The sequence below is a fragment of the Bacillus rossius genome, chromosome 1, assembly GCF_032445375.1.
Source record: "Bacillus rossius redtenbacheri isolate Brsri chromosome 1, Brsri_v3, whole genome shotgun sequence".
NCBI lineage: Eukaryota > Metazoa > Arthropoda > Insecta > Phasmatodea > Bacillidae > Bacillus > Bacillus rossius.
The window spans coordinates 35,099,407-35,118,815 of record NC_086330.1 but is presented as its reverse complement, the minus strand read 5'-3'; the positions used below and the strand labels follow the sequence as shown (position 1 = coordinate 35,118,815).

The 19,409-nt window shown below is 41.2% G+C and overlaps 1 protein-coding gene across 1 annotated transcript in view; it reads left to right on the top strand.

The window, feature by feature from the left end:
• The window catches only part of LOC134528043 (protein phosphatase PHLPP-like protein), a 120,473-nt gene that overhangs the window by 41,752 nt on the left and 59,312 nt on the right, over nucleotides 1-19,409 (top strand). Inside the window, exons 2-3 of the mRNA XM_063361245.1 lie at nucleotides 10,248-10,398; nucleotides 14,313-14,444. Coding sequence (XP_063217315.1) covers nucleotides 10,378-10,398; nucleotides 14,313-14,444 — 153 coding nt within the window. The 5' untranslated portion in view covers nucleotides 10,248-10,377. The remainder of the gene's footprint in view (nucleotides 1-10,247; nucleotides 10,399-14,312; nucleotides 14,445-19,409) is intronic.

Below are 19,409 nucleotides of genomic sequence, written 5' to 3'. Positions count from 1 at the left end.
GATTTAGAAAAATTAGTTTGGCCATATGGGAGTATTTCATTTTAATGATTTTAATTTTTATTTTTATTTTAATCATTACAAAATTCCATGCATGTCACTTTATTCCACTATATCCGCCATGGACTAACATATCTTTGCTTTTAAATATATTGCAAATTTTTAAAAAAAACCCGCATTGATGAAAATAAATGTAGAATGCAAAGGAGAATTGGAAGTGTGAAGGAGTTTACAAACTGTGAGTGGACAGCAAAAAAATTCAGCACTTGCTACATACAACTAACTTCAATATCAACATTGCTAAAACAGTAATCATATTTTGTTTCCACATCATTGTCCCAATTAAGTTATATAATAAGTTCAGTTTCTGTTCACTGTCAGTTCGGACTTAACATGTTTTTCGGAGGCCCGAAGGCCAACGCACCCTCCTTCCGCCCCTCCCAAATGTGCGCCCTTTAAGGGTAGATTGGGAGTCTGCTTGCAGATATGTATAGTCCAGAGCCCCGCCTTACTGAAGCTACCAGATCCAGAAAACATGTCCCTCCACCACTACAGCACCCGCTGGGCTAGAAGAGTGGCTTCACAGGACCCTGGAGGCTGAAATCCCCAGGTGGAGCTACGTCCGGGTAAGGGTTCAAGTCAGGTGCTTCCACAGCCCAGCAAACTAATTGCCATGCGATATATATATTTTTATCCACTATATGTCCATTATATATTGATTATATGTCCTATATATGCCCATTATATGTCCATTATACTAATATTGCCAGACATGCTTCAGCACACTGCTACCCATCAGTCAATCCAGGTATATCCATAATTGGGGACTGTCCACTGGGTCCAGGTCCCCCATAAGGGCCCTGACTTGCCAGTAGTCAGTCAATTGCTCCTGGTGCGTGCCTTAATCCAGGAGGACATATGCCAAGTATCTCAGTAGTGGTTGAACACAGCTCCGCTGGCAGCTGCAAGGGGAGAACTGCTCACGGAGCCAGTGGCCCGATTTCATCAGCCACTTGCAGTCTCGCTATGACTCTCCGAGCAAATTCACGGAAGAGAATCCAACTCGCCCTCCGCACCACCACATTTGCAAGGTCGTAGTCACACCCAATCAGACCCAGGTGGAACTTAGGCTGTTCACGAAGATCCTCGACTTTTTCACAATTATGCAGTACATGATTGACATCATTCACTGTGTGGCAGTGCCCACACAGAGGATTCTCTGCTAGACCAATTTGGTGTAGTTTGGCCTTAAAGTTACCATGCCCAGAAAGAAGTTGAACCGTGGCTCGCGTAAGTTCTATATGCTTGCACTGAAGTCGATCTTGTACCCTTGGGAAGATCTCATAGGTATGTCTACCTTTTTCACTAGCTTCCCAGTTGCGCTGCCACTGCCCCATGGTCACTTCTCTGAGCCTTTTGTGGTCCTCTGGCCTGAGGGTGCCCGCAGCTTTCAGGGCAGCAAGCTGCCCTTTTTCAGCCGCGAGCAGATCCAGGGGGATCGCCCCAGCGAGGACCTGCAGAGCGTCATTGGATACAGTACGGTAGGCCCCGGTAACCGCAAGAAGGGCAGCACGCTGCGCCAACTGCAGTTTCCTCCTCATGTGTACTAATCCTGATCGATGCCACCATGCAACTGCACCATAGGTCTTAACAGTCGGAACTGCCGCGCGTGTGTGTGTGTGCAAGGACGGTGGACTGATCAGTCGGAATTCCTCGACACCCGCCCGTCCAACCAGGGGTCGCCTCGTCTGAAAAGGTGGTCTAAACACGTGATTAATTCGCGCCACTGCGCTGCTCCAATGAAAGCAGAGAAAGCGAAAGTCGCCGACCAACTTAACCACTGGCGTCACGTTTTCAGTTTCACCGGCTCTTCTTGAGGTCACGGTCCCGAGTAAAAAGCTTTGACTTTGACGAAGAGCTGCATTGTGCCGCGAAACACGCCCGCGAGGAGAATGAAGTTCATCGAGGAATATTTTGATTCGCATTTTCGACAAGCGCAATGAATTACGACGTGGAAAACAATTTGTGTTACGCATTATGATTCCGCAATTCTTATATCCACATCAAGAATTACACAACCTATTCATATCATGCTTTTGTTTAGTGCGGTGCTCTTAGGTATAGCTTGTTGATTTATGACGGCAAATAATTTTAACGTACAGATAGGATAAGCACTAATACTTTGTTACAAAAACTAAATAAAATCCTTCATCAAAAGTATTAGAGAACGTCTTAGTTAATTGGTCAATGTTATCAATTATGGACCAGTAAAGGTATTAAAATTATCACTAGTGATTTAACTTATTATGTTTAGATCAACGATAGTTAAATCAAACTTTTTTCTTCCGAATCATAATGTGACCTTTATTTATTTGAAAATTTACATGGAAAAGTTTATAGTGATGTAGTCTTTCACTTTAAGTGCTGTAGTTACATCAATCTGTATTCATTGGTTAAGACAAAGAGTGTAAGAACTCTATCTTACTGTAGCAATATGTTATAGGAATTTCTTTCTGTACGGGTTATGTCACATCATTTTTTTATCGGATCCAAAATTTATGTCAGGGACGATTTTAGACCTATTAGAAGCAGAGGATTTAAACTACCGAATGTAATATAGATACTACCGGGCATTGGTCCCTATCTACGTATGTTAGGTCTATCCACAAGGCAGTCCTTGACTTACGTAATAGGTATTTAGAAACAACCGATAAGTAGTAAAATAGTAAATTCAGTGCTTGTTTAATAATGTTCATCCACTACAATGGTTCACCACACCTTAAAACCAGCGCAGTTTTCTGATCGTTTTCCCAGACCAAGGTAACGGTAAACATTCCTAGGATGTAAAACGTTTCGAGGTCATAAAAAAACTAAAAAAAAGTCATGGGTTCTCATGTTGCAAATACCCTTATGATATAAACTCGGAACGAAATTTAATTTAGAAATCTTTCAAATAATGCCGAGCGTGATAAATATACGCAATTTATATTTTCGACTACATTTATTGACCAGAATCACACGTAGTTCCGCACCCGTCTCTAGAATTTGCTGCCGGAGTAGCCACATTGACTATTGAATCTTTTGAATAGCGGACAGAAATTTGATACTATATAATGAAACGACCTCTATAAAAGCGATAAAGACTTGAAAAATACATAACTCCGGCTTCGGACCTGATTTTCGACAGTAAATTTTATTAAAAAACTGCCCGTCTAGTTCAAATTAATTAAACAGTTAATACTATAAAGTTTCCCTTTGATATTGTGAACTTTTATTCGCGTCATCCGCTACAAATGGCAGCGCAGGTGTTACACATAAACATTCCATGCGACTGCCGGTCCATTAACGAAATTACTCTTACCAAATACAGTATATCGAGAGCTAAGATGCTCCAAATCAAAATATCTTACATCCCGTTTGAAAACGAGGTACAGCATTACAGTTTCCTTTATGTATCTTCCTGAAAATAATTTGGTCATGACCTACAATGAGGAACCGTCCAAGCATTTGCTCTGTATTGCTTTTGAGAAACCATGGAAAACCAGTATAAGGAAGGCCTTATTGGTGTTTGAACCTGTGTCCTCTGGCATGCGAGTCCAATGTCTTAACACTTTTTTTTAAATTTATAAGCATTTCAATAATTTCCAACAAGTAAACCATCCTCCCATTACTGCATAATTTTTGACGTGTGCTAGATTGTATTTTGACATTTTCAGTGACTGTTAAAATTTGAGACTTTATTGGTCAGTTAATGTTGGTACACGCATGTAGAAAACGACCGTAACGTAGCCCCGTTGCGTGATCAAAACGCGCGTGTGTGGACGGGACTCGTTGCAGCTTTGCGTGTCGAAACTTGACACGAAGATACGAAACGGGCTTGATCCGTTATTTCTTTCGTCGTCACGTCAAAGGAAGTCACGACTCCGCGAAAGAACCAGTGTGGACAGGAGTCATTCTTCATTTTTCGGCCCGATTGAACACATAAAAAAATTTCTAATTCCGTCAGAAACATTGTCGTAAAGTTCTTGTACAGTCCATTCACTGCCTGAAACTTCAAATTTCCACCCGTGTCTTAGCCGGGACTCTAACCAAGAACCACTTCGCAGCGAAAGCTGGCAAACATCCAACTGCGTCACGGAGGTCGGTTCGCCACCTCGCTCCATTTCCCCTCTGTTCGTCAACAACATGTCCAATATGTTGGCTCAGTGGTCAGAACCCTCTGAGTGGTGACTCGAACTGTCTAGGTACCGGGCACTTCGGGAAGCCTAAGATGTAGGTACATCAAGTTCTGTCCCTGCCCGAACACGCCCGAATATTCACCTTCGGCCAACCTCGGGTTCATTTATATATATATTTATATTTCTCTGTTTATTTTAATGTAGCTATACTAACCTAAATAACCGTCCATAGTGTTTTAAAGTGTTTTAATGTAGCTGACCTAACCGACCACTTTTAATATTTGAATTCATTTTTTCTGCGCAAAAATAAAACAAATACCGAGGTTGGCCGAAGGTGAATATTCGGGCGTGTTCTGGCAGGGAAAAAACTTGATGGACATATTAGGCTTCTCGGGAACTCCACGGGTTCATGGACTGGCTGTCGGGCTGTCTCTCTCACCTCCACGCTGCCAGAAGCGACGGCGAACGACCGCAGTGTCTTCCCGTCATACAAGCCTCAGCTGTCGCCGCGGCGTCACCTTGCCTCGCCACGAGTTAAGCATGTGTCGCGTAACTTGTTCCGAATTACACTGTTCTCTAAATGCAGCATCAAACACCTCGTATCTTTCTGCCACTGTCGATCTGTGTGAAAACTGTGTGTTTTTAAGCAACTTCACGTGGTTGTACGTAAGTGATCTAAGATAAACAACTCACAGTAGGAAGATGACCACCGGTGATACTTACTTATTTGACTTTATTAGCGCAGTTAAGGCATGTACGCCTTCTCCTACACTGAACCATGGGACGTAAACAGTACATAAATATTAATACCTAACAGTCAAACGAGTAATTACATACTAACAACTTACAAATTACAGAAATTACTGATGAATCATCTACCAAATAACATGCAAGGTTAGTACTATGCAAACCATATAAAAATATTGTCTTGTAAAAATAATATTAATAAAATATAAAATTCTTGTATTGTTACTGTCACTCACTCACTGACCAACACACACGCATTCATTCAGCATTCCTTGGTCAGGTCCGCGAATTTCGAGAGATAATATTTTTAATAAGAGTTTTGATGTGTAACATATTATCTTTCGGTATACGGCATTTGGTTTGAGTAATTTTGTGAATGCAACAAGAGTAGCATGGAACGGAAATTTGTAACCTCGGTGCTGCCATCTGTGGCGGATGATGCGAACAAAAGTTCACAACGACAAAGAGAAACTTTATGTAATGAAATGTTTAATTAATTATAACAATATGGCAGCATTTTAATACAATTCCTTTTCGAAAATCAGGTCCATAGCCGAGTTATAATTTTTTCAAGGAGGTTTTTTTTTTTTTTTCGCTTTTATCGGAGACGTTTCGATACATAGTTTAAAATTTCGGTCTGCAAATCAAATGAAATTTATAGTCGGCGTAGCTTCTCCGGCAACGAATTGTAGCGGCAGTGGCGGAAACTAAGTATGATTTGATTCCAGATATTTAGTTGAAAACACAATTTTCGTATATTTAACTATTTTAAAGAATTCTACGTGAAATGTAATGTTTCTGTTTCGTTATTCAATTTTTATTTGCAACATGAGAACAACACATGAATAGGCTCGTTTCCGAAGTCATATGTCACACATCATAGGCGAGTACCGAGAGACAGAGTTTTATTTTATCCCTTTGTAGACCGTTTTGCGTCTAGCATCCCGGCATTGTTCTGGTTTCATGCATGGATGGTGAAAGTTGATCCTGGCACCAAGAATGTAAATTTGAGAAAGGCACATGACTCAGACCTAGAGGTGTAAAAGTAACGAAAAAAAGTGTACCCGTATGTATTCGTTACTATAACAATTAGTACTCGTTACTATCGTATCGTTACGTTACTCGTTACTTCTGATACCGCATAACATGCTATGTTATGTTACAGCAACGAATCGAGTCGTATTGCGTACGCGTACAGTATGACGTCGCGTAAATAATAATAAATAGAATATAAACAATTAAAAATATTTGATAATTAACTGTTTTTGTTAACCAAGAAACAATTAAATCTCATTAGAGTGGCTTTATTATATTATCTCTTTTAAGATAAGAACAAAAAAACGTGAAAATACGCGATACTAAAAAACAAAAACATACATATTTCTCATTTGTAAAAAATACTTTCTTACGTTATATCTGTTCCAATCTCAAACTTTGTCTAAACACACAATACCTTTAATAAACAGTAAAAAAAACTTGGACGACGAATTTCCAAATTATACTTTACTTAATAAACAAACATCGTTCTTTGTAACGTAAATTCATCGAATATGCGCGCGCATGCGTAAAACATACGAACAATGCGTGTAACGAAATGCATTCGTGTGTAACGTTTCGATACTCGTTACTAGATGGCGCACCCGTTACTCAGTACCGAATACATACGGTTTGCTACAGCTCTACGCAGACCGCCTGCATCTCGTGGGCAGAAGAAGGACCCGGCCTCCGAGGAGCAGGACACGGTGTCCTTGGAGGACATCCGCGCGGCCCTCTTGCTCGCCGACCGTGTTGCCGCGTGTCCTGTGCAGGTGGCGACACCCTAACACCCGACGGCCTTCGGACCCACCACGCGCCGCCGGCCGTGTGTTTACTGTCCTTTCCGCAGCGGAGGATCCGTCAAAAGTGTCCCAGAAATGAACCGCGACGGCGCTTGCCTCAGCGGTACATCCTACCGGCCTCAAGCGAACCTACACTTAGGCTACATCTGAGTACCTACTTGTTCCCGGAGGTGACGTCACGGGAGCTTTCCGAGCTTCCAACTAAATAATCGTAGCCATTTTCAAAATCGCTTTTGAAGGTTATGTTTTGTGAGTATTACTGCAGGACATTTAAGCAATTAAAAGACACTCGTCAAATCATTTTCGCCGAACTGTTTACGAAAATATAATTTTAATTTTGCTCGCGTGTTTATGTGTCTGTAGGATTCGAAAAAAAAGGGGTGGGGATAGCAGAGAGATTTGCGCGTGGGTTTCAACCGACACAAGTCAGATCTGGTTAGGGTGCTTGTATCTAGTATACTACCCATATTTGGTCCTATATGCATGCAACAGCAGAAAAAGTTAAAATGTACATAATTTTTTTTAATAAAACGTTGACGTTTATAAATCCCGTTTCACAAAGGAGGGGAGACCAGCCCCCCCCCCCCTCCCATGGGCATCTACGCCCATGGCGTATGAGTGTGTATGTATATGTATAAATATTGTTTACTAGCTGAAGTACCCACGTTGCCCTGGCTAAACCACGTTCTCGGTGTATAGCTATGTAATATAAGGAACATAAATGCTGAGTTTCAAGTATGTAGGACGTACACTTGAGAAACGGGAAATTCTGATCACTAACGCCCCCGCAAAATTTTAAAGGAGACGAAGAATGCATCAACATTGCAACAGCCGTTTCCATGTATACGAGAAATGCATCAACAATACAATAGCAATTTCTAGGAGACGAATAATGCGTAAAAAAAATGCAATGGCGGTTGTCATGGTGAAGAAGGAAGCATGAAAATTGCAACAGCCGTTACCATGGAGATTTTCGACCAAAAACGGGAAATTTTATCTTTATCCCCCCCCGTACCTTTGAATATATATACTGTATAGAAGTCGCGAGTGGATAGGATTTACTCTACGTCTTTCAGAAGCTTATGATGAGCAGCTTGGGAACTTCACCGCTGCAGTGCGCTGCCGTAACGCCCTGTATCGTCTTAGTTGTTATTTGCACGTTAGAGCGCAGCGCTGTCGCCCGCTGTCATTCCCCACTCCCCTCATCCATCATTCACTGCAGCTCAACGTCGTTCAACAGGAGGGGGAAGGGGTGTTTGAAGAGTTCGAGACTTGTCCGCTAGGGACCACCACAAGTCGATGCCCTAGAGATGGTGGCGATTGCGGCGGTGAATTAACCAACTACCTCAAAACCGTATTAGAAATTTTAACCTGGGCTGGCGACTTCTAGACAGTATATATATTCAAAGCCCGTACTTCACTTATGAGCTCATTTTTGTAAAATCCTTTCTTAGTAGATGTCTACGTAGCATAAGGAATTTACGTACAAAATTTCAAGACTGTAAGTCTCGTAGTTAGGCAGGATTCGTGATGAGTAAGTCAGTAAGTAAGTGTTATTTCACTTACACACACACAAAGCAGAAATATCCGGCGTTGCCCGGCCCAAAAAAAAACGCTTGGGAGCTGAGTTTCTGAAAAAGTCGCCATGTAATTTACGTAACATCTCTGCCGAATTCCAAGTCTGTCGTGTGTGTGTGTATTTCATTAAATGCGTATGGGTGAACATTCGGGATGGATAATGACACAGCGAGAACTATAATTCTTTTTTGTGTATTTAATTTTGAGAATTTTGATTCTATTAAACATTGTATGTATTATGTAATGTATTAAATAAGGTCCCTACCTTTTAATGAACACTGGGATAGACATATGTTTGATTTTTAGAAATATTTATCTATTAGGCTTGTATTATAAAATTTCTTAAAATATTTCTGCTTTGTAAAATTATATTCATAATTACAAACAGTTATAGAATGCAATTTTTTTTTCTATAATAGCCTAGCGAAACTTACGAAAGTAAAATTCTGTAAAAATAATATTTTGCAACTCAACAAATTGACGTATAGTTTGGCCAAGGTATTAACAGTAAATGTTTGTTCATGTCACGGCTAACGCCTTTTATAACTACCTGTAAAGGAAGTCCCAAGCTCACCACCTACAGAATGAGTCTGCGTTCGACCGACCAACTTCAACTGCAGATTTATCATTAAAAAATTATAGTTAAAAACATATACTATTTATGTTCTTAAATGCTCCCCAAGACTTGTATACGCCATTAAAAATTGATTTTTTTTCCAAAGAATAATGTATTTTAAATTTAACACTTAGCACCTGTACAACTTTTAATAAAAACGTTTTATTGAAATAATATAAAGTTTTCCGATGTTTTGTTCCCCTAAGGCATTATAAGGAATTAAACACCTAAAAAACACCCAAATAAATGATAAAAAGTATATACTCTGTAAAAGAACTTATAAATACTGAAACGGATTTAAGATTGATGTCCAGTTAAATATTAAACGCCAATTTACCACAATATTAATATTGGACTAACCTACTACTAGTGCCATTAGTTCGCAAGGGGCCGCAGGCTTCACTAAGCGAACAAGCCATGCCAAGACAAAAGATAAGAGAGTTTAAATATGACCGTGGTCCATATAGATTATCTGTTGTTTGTGTGTCTCAGGCAAACCTACTATTCGCTGACGCAGATTCAGACTCCAAAATAACACGCGTTCTTGCATCGTCGAATTTTTATTACTTTTTTTGTAGTAAAAGTAAAGAGGTTGGTTAGTTCTCACACACCAAGTGGTTATTTAATTTTATTCTCATTACAAATCATTCAGTGTATTTGATACACCGTTCTCTTGCATTTTATGTTTCATCTCAAATGAAATTCTGTTTTATCGATGTGTAACATCCTTGCTCTCGTGTGTACGACATTTGGTGGGAGTAATTTCTGGAATGAAATGGACGTCGCATGGAACTAAAATGTTTAACCACGTTGCTGCCATCTGTGGCGGATGATGCGAACCAAAGTTCACAAAGAAAAATAGAAACTTCATAGTATTAACTGTGTAATAAATTTTAACAAGACGGAAAGTATTTTAATGAAGTTCCTTGTTGAAAATCAGGTCCAAAGCCAAGGTTTAGTATTTTCTTCCCAAATCTTATTCGCTTTTATCGGAGCCTCTTTATTAGAAAGTTTTAAATTTCGGTCAGCAAATGGAATGATTAGATCGTCGACGTGGCTGCTCCGGTAGCGAATTCTAGCGGCGGGTGCGGAAACTACGTGTGAGTCACGTCCAGAAATGTAGTTGAAAACACAATTTGAGTATATTTATCACACTCGGTGTTATTTCGTGTCCGATGTTGATATGATAAGTGTATTTGCGACGCGAGAACACGTGAACTTGCTGTGGCGAGTACTGACAGATGTGCGCGGTGGTTGCCGGTGCTTGTAGTCAGTGCGTGTGGTGTGTTGCAGCCTGGAGGAGCTGCGGCTGGACCGCAATGACCTGCAGGAGCTGCCGCCAGCCCTGGCGGGGCTGGCGCGCCTGAGGACCCTAGCCGTGGGCTGCAACAAGCTGCGCCAGCTGCCGGCCTTCCTGCTGGCCATGAGAGCGCTCTCCTTGCTCGTGAGTCGCCCTGCTCAGTGTCTCACGGTCTCACTGCCCAATACAGCCACTCGCAGCCCCTCGCAGTCTATCGCACTCTCTCACAGTCTCTTGCAGTCTATCGCAGTCTCTCGCAGTCTCTTGCAGTCTCTCGCACTCCCTCGCAGTCTCTTGCAGTCTATCGCAGTCTATTGCTCTGTCTCGCAGATTCTAACTGTCTCTCGCTTTCTGTCTCTCGTTGTCTCTCGTCCTCGCCCCGTTCGTCACAGACCATCAGTGAACTGCTGACTCAGGACATGGGCACACGCTGTCAAACATTTGTGTAGATTTACACGGTAATTGCTCCTTATTGCCGATCCAGTTGTATTTTAACATATATTACGATAATAAAGCAAGGAATTGGTTGTTTTATGATGCAAATCTTTATAATTACCAAAATATACACATTTTTGAAATTATGTGAAAAACTTTGAGGAACAGTTTTCCCGGGAGCAATTGTAAAGTGCAACATATCCAGTTACATTTGAATGTAAAATATTAAAATTAATAAAGCAGTTTAATGTGTTTGTGATGCGAAATTGTACTATAAACAAAATTAATTTATTTTGAAATTTTTAATTATAAATTTTTTTGATATAAACTGGATACGGAGTAAGGAACAATTACCATTTACATATTCAATGTTAGAGAATTTTTAAATTTTTGTTGTGTGATTCGGAAATAAAACGCTTGAATATTTGTGTATTTTTTACACATTCCTTGAGCAAAATTACAATATAGTGTCATTTTACTCCAAATGTAGGTTGATATACTAAAAATCAACATTGTTTTAAAAATACATAGTTACCGTGTAAAACAACGATGCTTCTAACAATGTCTAAGTAAAATGTCATTAACATACATTAATATAACACGTTATGTTGTAGTAACAATACACTAACGGTGTGTGTAGTTTTTTTTACAAACAGTATGCATTTAAAAACACTATTATCAAATCTAAAATTACTCACCTTTAACCCTGTGTGCCTATCAGGCAACATTCCTAGTGCAAAATTATCAAAAAATCGTGTAATTTTACATTAAATATGGATTGATATTCTTGCTACTCAACATTTGTCGAAAGACATAGAGTTGCCGTGGAAATTAACGATTATTTTGGAAGTTTAACACGTATAGTTAAAGACGACGAGTCAGTGAAATAGGACTTAACATCTGCTGACATCGGGAATACAAGAGTCGGTGAATGAATTAAATATTAACGCCTCATTGGAATCAGGGTTATTAGACACCATAAATAAATAAATTAGAAGTTAATGTTTTGTTCACATAGCATAATTAAAGAGAAACGGATAAAGAATAAATTTAGGTTCAACGTCTCTTCGACATCGGATATTAAGAATCGAATGAGTTTGTGAATAAATGATGGAGTGAAATAGGGTTAAATATCTCGTTAACATCTAGCTAATTAGAAGCTATGAGGCGCAGTGAGATGAGAGTGGCACTTACATGGAACTAACGGCGGGGGAAACGGAAGTGCATCGAGAAACTTCTCATCAACGGTATCACTACACTGTTCAGAATATTTCCATTTTAACAGTGGAAAATATCTGAGATTTATTCGGAATCCTACATGAAATCAGGGACATTGCTGTTTTAGAAATTACAAATAAACAGCTAGAGGTGTATACAGCTAGAAGTTTTTTTTTAATCTATTCCTTATTTGTTTGACAAAATCTACTGCAAAAATCATTAACAACCTGTCGTTACTATTGCTTAAAATACACCCTTTAAAATAAGTCCTTCATTCAAGACAACTTCCAACTTCAACTTTCTGTTGCCGCCTTGCTAGGTAGTACAAAGCCTGAATTTCTAAACAATTATCGCATAACTTCAGTTTTCCTTAGCCCCTCTATCTTTTTTGCATTGTACAAGTATGAGACGCAGGGATATTGTTTAAAATAAAGTTAAATTTTCAGTTCACTACCAATTAAAAAACTTGTGGTTGTTTGTCGATTATTATTAATTATAAGGCTAATGACAACACCTTAAGTATTATTTAAAATAGCAAATTCAAAAACAATAGTGGTTCCTAATTCAGGAAAAAGAATTCGTTTTAATAAATGTATGGACACTTCCCGTATTCGTTTCCATATTTCAACTGAAAATTTCCTTACTTAAATATTGCCGTATTTTTGCGTAAATTTTTATTATTGAATCTTTTGAACCCTATTGGGCTTTATTTTTATCAAAATGTACAACCATCTTTTTCTAATTTGTTCAGTGACACGTTGTAGGCCTATGTGCAATATTTACTCTTTGATGTTCTTCTGTCATCTTGGGAGCCACATTTAGCTTCCGTATAAACTGTTCTCGCAACTTGCACTTTTATTAATGATATCAAATTAGGCTTCTTACTATATCGCTAACTTGAAAATCACGTCGATACGTGCCAAAAGTTCTGGCGGTATACGACTTCAGTGCTCGGATCACTCGTGCTTCAGACCAAAGAGCGGATGATTCACGGAGGCACGATGACGTAGTTAGTATGCACACTCGCGCCCTTGATCCTGCACCGTGCGCACAGTGTGCACGAACGATGCACACGGAATCCAGCTCCTGCCGGGATCACAATAGCGCGACGCGATGGACGCGACGTGAATAATAAAAAAAAAGTTAGTTTCCTAGCCCATCACGTTCGACACAACTGTGACGTCAGTCCGACGAAATTCGCGGGCAAGTTGTACTTTCTGCTTGGAATTTTTTTTTATTATTTCCTGAAATGCGTGTCAGAAATTTTGTTTACGGAGAGTGGATGGACTGGTGCATTGTTGTTTTTTTTTAAGGTTACTAAATTGGTACGCAAAGTCTTCAAAATGAGTTCACACAGTGTGATTTTTTTTTAACGTTAAATCTGGATGAAACATTTTTTTTTACTTTCTAAAACATGTACCGGTTGAATATTGACGGCTGTCGTTAGTGTAAGTATATTCTGTACCTCGGAGGCATAAGACACCATCACAAAAAAAAAATTAAAGAGAGCAGTTTAGTGCCTCACTTATTTACGCAACAATTTTCTAAACAAAATGTGTACAATAAAATTATATTTCGTATATCTTAGTGTTGTATACCACTAGAAAGGACGTCGGACGGTGGTCAAGGTTATGGTTAAAATTGATCTTTTTTGGGTAGGGGGGAAGGTTCAAAAGTGAACGTGGTGGCCCATGCCTCCGAGGTGCAGAATATGACAGTTGTAGTTAGTGTTCGCCCCGCGGGCGGGAAGCGCGTGTTCGCAATGACGCTGATGTGGTTGCCCCGGCGCGCACCGGGACCATAGGCGTGCCTACAGGGGGGGGGGGGCCAGGTGGGCCATGGCCCCCCCTAATATAATCACTCAGATCGGCGTTTTCTCTAATACGTTAGTTAATGTTCGTATATTCCTGGCACTGTGACACTCAAACTGTTTTTCAGTGTTGCAGCGTGCTAATTAACAATATTTTTAAACATTTTATCGTTCTGGAAATACAGCCGCCTTAGTTTATTTAAAACACGAGGTCCCTTAAAATCGCCAAGCAAAAAAAATTTTTTTTTAAGAGGTTTGTTAAAGTTCTGTTGTCTGAATTGCTGTGTTTGCATTCACTAAAAAGAATTTTATTTCAAGGTAGATCTGGACCAAGCTATTGGAAAATTTGAGGGGGGGGGGGGGAAATGTGTAAGTACCCCGTTAATCAAAAACATATTTTCAAGATTGTTAAAATTATACGGATATAAATATTAACAAGTAAACATATCTCGTTGATACTGCACAAAAATATAAACACGGCAATGAGTGAATGTATTTAGGCTATTTAACATTCTAAATTCAGCTTCTGATTTAAAAATTTAGCAAGGTGGCCCCCCCTCCCCTAATGGAAATGTCTGGGCACGCCTGTGACCAGGATCTCCAGGGCAACCGGGTGGACGGCTGCAAGCTGCCGGCGCCGGACGGCGACGACGAGTCGTCCCCGCTCGGCCGCGTCAACCTGCGCGGCAACCTGCTCAAGGGCAACATCATCCTCGGCAACTACGGGGTGAGTGTCCGCTCGCGATCCTCGCCTCCAGTTCAAGCCGACGACGCTCGTCACATACTGGTCCAGGGATCTTCCGCGCATGTATACGGACACTAAGTTAACTTTACACTGAAAATAAATCCCAAAGAAAATTATCCCTATAATAAAAAAAACCATTAAAAAAATTGGTTGTCTGTAAAGTCGGTTTACGGACGATAGTTTAACGTGACATCGTCATAACAAAACATCGATGAAAAGATTGCATACTTTTATGAATAAAATTGAATCATTTTTATCACTATTTTGTATGGATACAAAGAAGGACTGAAATGAAATCTACAAATTTAATTGATAAATTTTATTTTCATTTGCACACATTAATTCAAATATGTTTATTACTTTAACGAAAAGAGATTATTTTAACTATAACTTTTATACATGTTTGCTATTTAACTTCTTCCAATGTGTGTTATTCTGTTAAGGATAGGACGATGATAGGAAAAGTAGGAAACGAATGGGAGTGTTTCAAGTTTGATGTGCCTCGAAAAAGTAAAATCGATGGTTGTTCCAATCGAGTGGAAGGGATATAGATGCGGCGCAAGCGTACAATGATCGTAACGGGACACCGCGTAACGGGAAAATGTGCGTAACGGGACACTTTTTCGTGCGTGCAGCCGGCGTTCATCGATTTATTAGACGCTGTCACGTCAAAAACTTGTTGGATCTACAATAACAACACTCTTCCTTGTCCACGTATTTTCTTTTTTTACAACGAAACCTACAACTCTGCAGTCTAAGTACTACATACGTAGTTTCTGCGAGGATCCAGTTATTTTTATTTACAAAGAAATCCTTGTTTATTTGAGTTAAATTCTTCGTTGAAAAGTCCGCAAATTTACTTTAAATTCTAACAGTGTACTCTTAGTTTCGCGCTTCTATAAATTCGTGTATTCGAAAATGACTTTAATTAAATATAAATAAAACTATGTAAAGTTGTTAAAGATATACAAACAGGATTTCCACGTTCTGGAAAGTCAGGGAAGTTGTAATTGGTCAGGGAAAGTCAGGGACTTTACTTTGAAACCTGGAAAATACGTGTAAATTCCTCCTTTATAGTTATTTAAGGGGAAATTTCTTTCTCCGGTATACCATCACCCCAGACGTTTTGCATACTTTTATTTTCCAGATGGTGTTTTAAGTGCATAATAGCACAAACTGTAAAATGCCGTTTCAAGGTTATATTTGAACTAGTACAGCTATGTGAATGAAATTTTAAAATAGGTAAATTTTCTTAAATATTCGTCTGGTATATTTGTAATTTTGGACATGGGAAGTTATGGAAAAATCAGGGGAAGATTTATGTAGACACACTGCGATACATAACTAACATTATTATTTGGTAACAGCATGCAATGTAAATGTTTGCATACTTCAAAGTCCTCGGTCATTGTATTACAAGATGTATGACACGCCCTGAAGAACTGGGATTGAAATCTAAATTTACTTCAAAGATTTTCAAAACTCTTAAATAATCACTCTTTGAATTGATAAAAACATTTATAACCAATCACTAAATAGGTTGTGTGCTACTATGTGTTAAATTTGGATGTTAAAATCTCAGAAAAGATTTGCATTATTTCAATTATACTTTGAAGGTTTGTTAACAGTTTCGAAGTCCGTGTATTCGTGGGCTTTGGTTAGACTCTTAAAACTGTGTGTCTCTCTCTCTGGTACTTCAATTATTGTAATTTCCAGATAAACGAACTGTTCTCCATGGACATGAGTGAAAATTTTAGAGGTAAGTTTGTTCTGGTTATTTTGCAATTAAAAAATAAATATTAACCAATGACAATCAAAGAAGATACATTGATACGGTCTTCATGGAGCATGCGCAAGCGAAAGTGAAATCGAACCAACAGGACAGTTTCTAGGCAACGACTAGACAATATATCTGCCATATGGCGGTCATCATATCCACTCATTGGACAAGAAACGAGTGTTTTCCGTATGGTGCAGTCAGGTTGTAAATATCATATCCCATATTTGGCAGTTTTCTTTGTTTGACGTATGTTCCAGCCGATATGGTGAATTCGAGTGTCGAAAACTATATACACTTATACGTGGCCGTGTTAGCTAACATGTTGCGTCACGTTAATGGAGGGTTGGTCACGGGTTCGAATATATCTTCGCCCAAGAAATATTTTAACTTGTTATGAAATGTTCATAAATTACACATAGGTATAATAAAAATGAATTTTGTTATATTAGTAGGCAATACCGAGAAAAAAGCCTACTGTTGACAGCAGACAGCACTGGTACACAATAGGTATCGGAAAAGATGGTGACTGGATTATTCAATGTATTTTTTTTAATTTTTCCTGACCGAACTAAAACTAAGTGTAGGTATTTGTAAAGAGGGATCCGGGTTAGTAAGGGATCTAGGTGCGTCTCAGGACGAAGCCTGTACGCCTAGTCATGCTGGGATTAGCCATGCAGTGAAGGGTCGCATGCATGTAATTTGAGTATTGGCCGGCCCAGCCCAGGCAGCTATTGAAGCCATGACTAACTCCTCTATATAAAATCTAGACTATAACTAGTTAAGTTAGGCCCAGGTATAAAACCTGCATAGCCACAGAGGAAACCCAGAGCGAAGACATGCGGTATGCAATTAGCATGCACTAATATCGTAGGAGAATATAGGAGACAGAGGATTGTACTGACATGAAATAATGGCGGTTGAGCATTTTGACTCGGCCTGCTTTCATGTTTTCATCCATTTCTGAACTTTTTGGTCATGGACGCAAGCGCCCCTAGTGATGAGTGGCTACACTGACATATTGACATTTTACAAACTAAGCACTAGATTATTTAATTACTATAATTGGCAATGCACCCAGCCGAGGCGGGGGCATGCAGCACTAAAACTTAAGCTAATACAATAAATTAAATTAATATTTTGTATTAGTTACACGTGATTTTTTAATTCTGTATTTTTTAATTATATTAATCAGTAATTAGAGCTTAAGTACTAATTAACACTATTATAATTACTACTAGGATAACACTAGTTAGAAAATATACATATGTGAACTGTCGGCAAATGTGGTTCGCAGGCAGTCGTGTTATATTTATAAGTGTTTTTAACACGCATTTCAAAATGCTATGCCTTTCGGAAACACAGCCGATTCTGGAGGTGAGGCCCGCCAGGCGGGCCGCACCCATCAGGCACAGGGAGTGAGCCCTGACACACAGGCAGTCAGCGCTGACACAGGGAGTGAGCCCTGACACACAGGCAGTCAGCTCTGACACACAGGCAGTCAGCCCTGACACAGGGAGTGAGCCCTGACACACAGGCAGTCAGCCCTGACACACAGGGAGTGAGCCCTGACACACAGGGAGTGATCCCTGACACACAGGCAGTCAGCCCTGACACACAGGGAGTGAGCCCTGACACAGGGAGTGAGCCCTGACACACAGGCAGTCAGCCCTGACACACAGGGAGTGATCCCTGACACACAGGGAGTGACCCCTGTCACAGACAGTCAACCCTGTCACACAGGGAGTGAGCCCTGACACACAGGCAGTCAGCCCTGACACACAGGGAGTGATCCCTGACACACAGGGAGTGACCCCTGTCACAGACAGTCAGCCCTGACACACAGGGAGTGATCCCTGACACACAGGGAGTGACCCCTGTCACAGACAGTCAACCCTGTCACACAGAGAGTGAGCCCTGACACACAGGCAGTCAGCCCTGACACAGGGAGTGAGCCCTGACACACAGGCAGTCAGCCCTGACACACAGGGAGTGAGCCCTGACACACAGGGAGTGATCCCTGACACACAGGGAGTGACCCCTGTCACAGACAGTCAACCCTGTCACACAGGGAGTGAGCCCTGACACAGGCAGTCAGCCCTGACACAGGGAGTGAGCCCTGACACACAGGCAGTCAGCCCTGACACACAGGGAGTGAGCCCTGACACACAGGGAGTGATCCCTGACACACAGGGAGTGACCCCTGTCACAGACAGTCAACCCTGTCACACAGGGAGTGAGCCCTGACACAGGCAGTCAGCCCTGACACAGGGAGTGAGCCCTGACACACAGGCAGTCAGCCCTGACACACAGGGAGTGAGCCCTGACACACAGGGAGTGATCCCTGACACACATGGAGTGACCCCTGTCACAGACAGTCAACCCTGTCACACAGGGAGTGAGCCCTGACACAGGCAGTCAGCCCTGACACAGGGAGTGAGCCCTGACACACAGGCAGTCAGCCCTGACACAGGGAGTGAGCCCTGACACACAGGCAGTCAGCCCTGACACACAGGGAGTGAGCCCTGACACACAGGGAGTGAGCCCTGACACACAGGGAGTGAGCCCTGTCACAGGCAGTCAGCCCTGACACAGGGAGTGAGCCCTGACACACAGGCAGTCAGCTCTGACACACAGGCAGTCAGCCCTGACACACAGGGAGTGAGACCTGACACACAGGGAGTGATCCCTGACACACAGGGAGTGACCCCTGTCACAGACAGTCAACCCTGTCACACAGGGAGTGAGCCCTGACACAGGCAGTCAGCCCTGACACAGGGAGTGAGTCCTGACACACAGGGAGTGAGCCCTGACACAGGCAGTCAGCCCTGACACAGGGAGTGAGCCCTGACACACAGGGAGTGAGCCCTGACACAGGCAGTCAGCCCTGACACAGGGAGTGAGCCCTGACACACAGGCAGTCAGCCCTGACACACAGGGAGTGAGCCCTGACACACAGGGAGTGATCCCTGACACACAGGGAGTGACCCCTGTCACAGACAGTCAACCCTGTCACACAGAGAGTGAGCCCTGACACACAGGCAGTCAGCCCTGACACACAGGGAGTGAGCCCTGACACACAGGCAGTCAGCCCTGACACACAGGGAGTGAGCCCTGACACACAGGGAGTGATCCCTGACACACAGGGAGTGACCCCTGTCACAGACAGT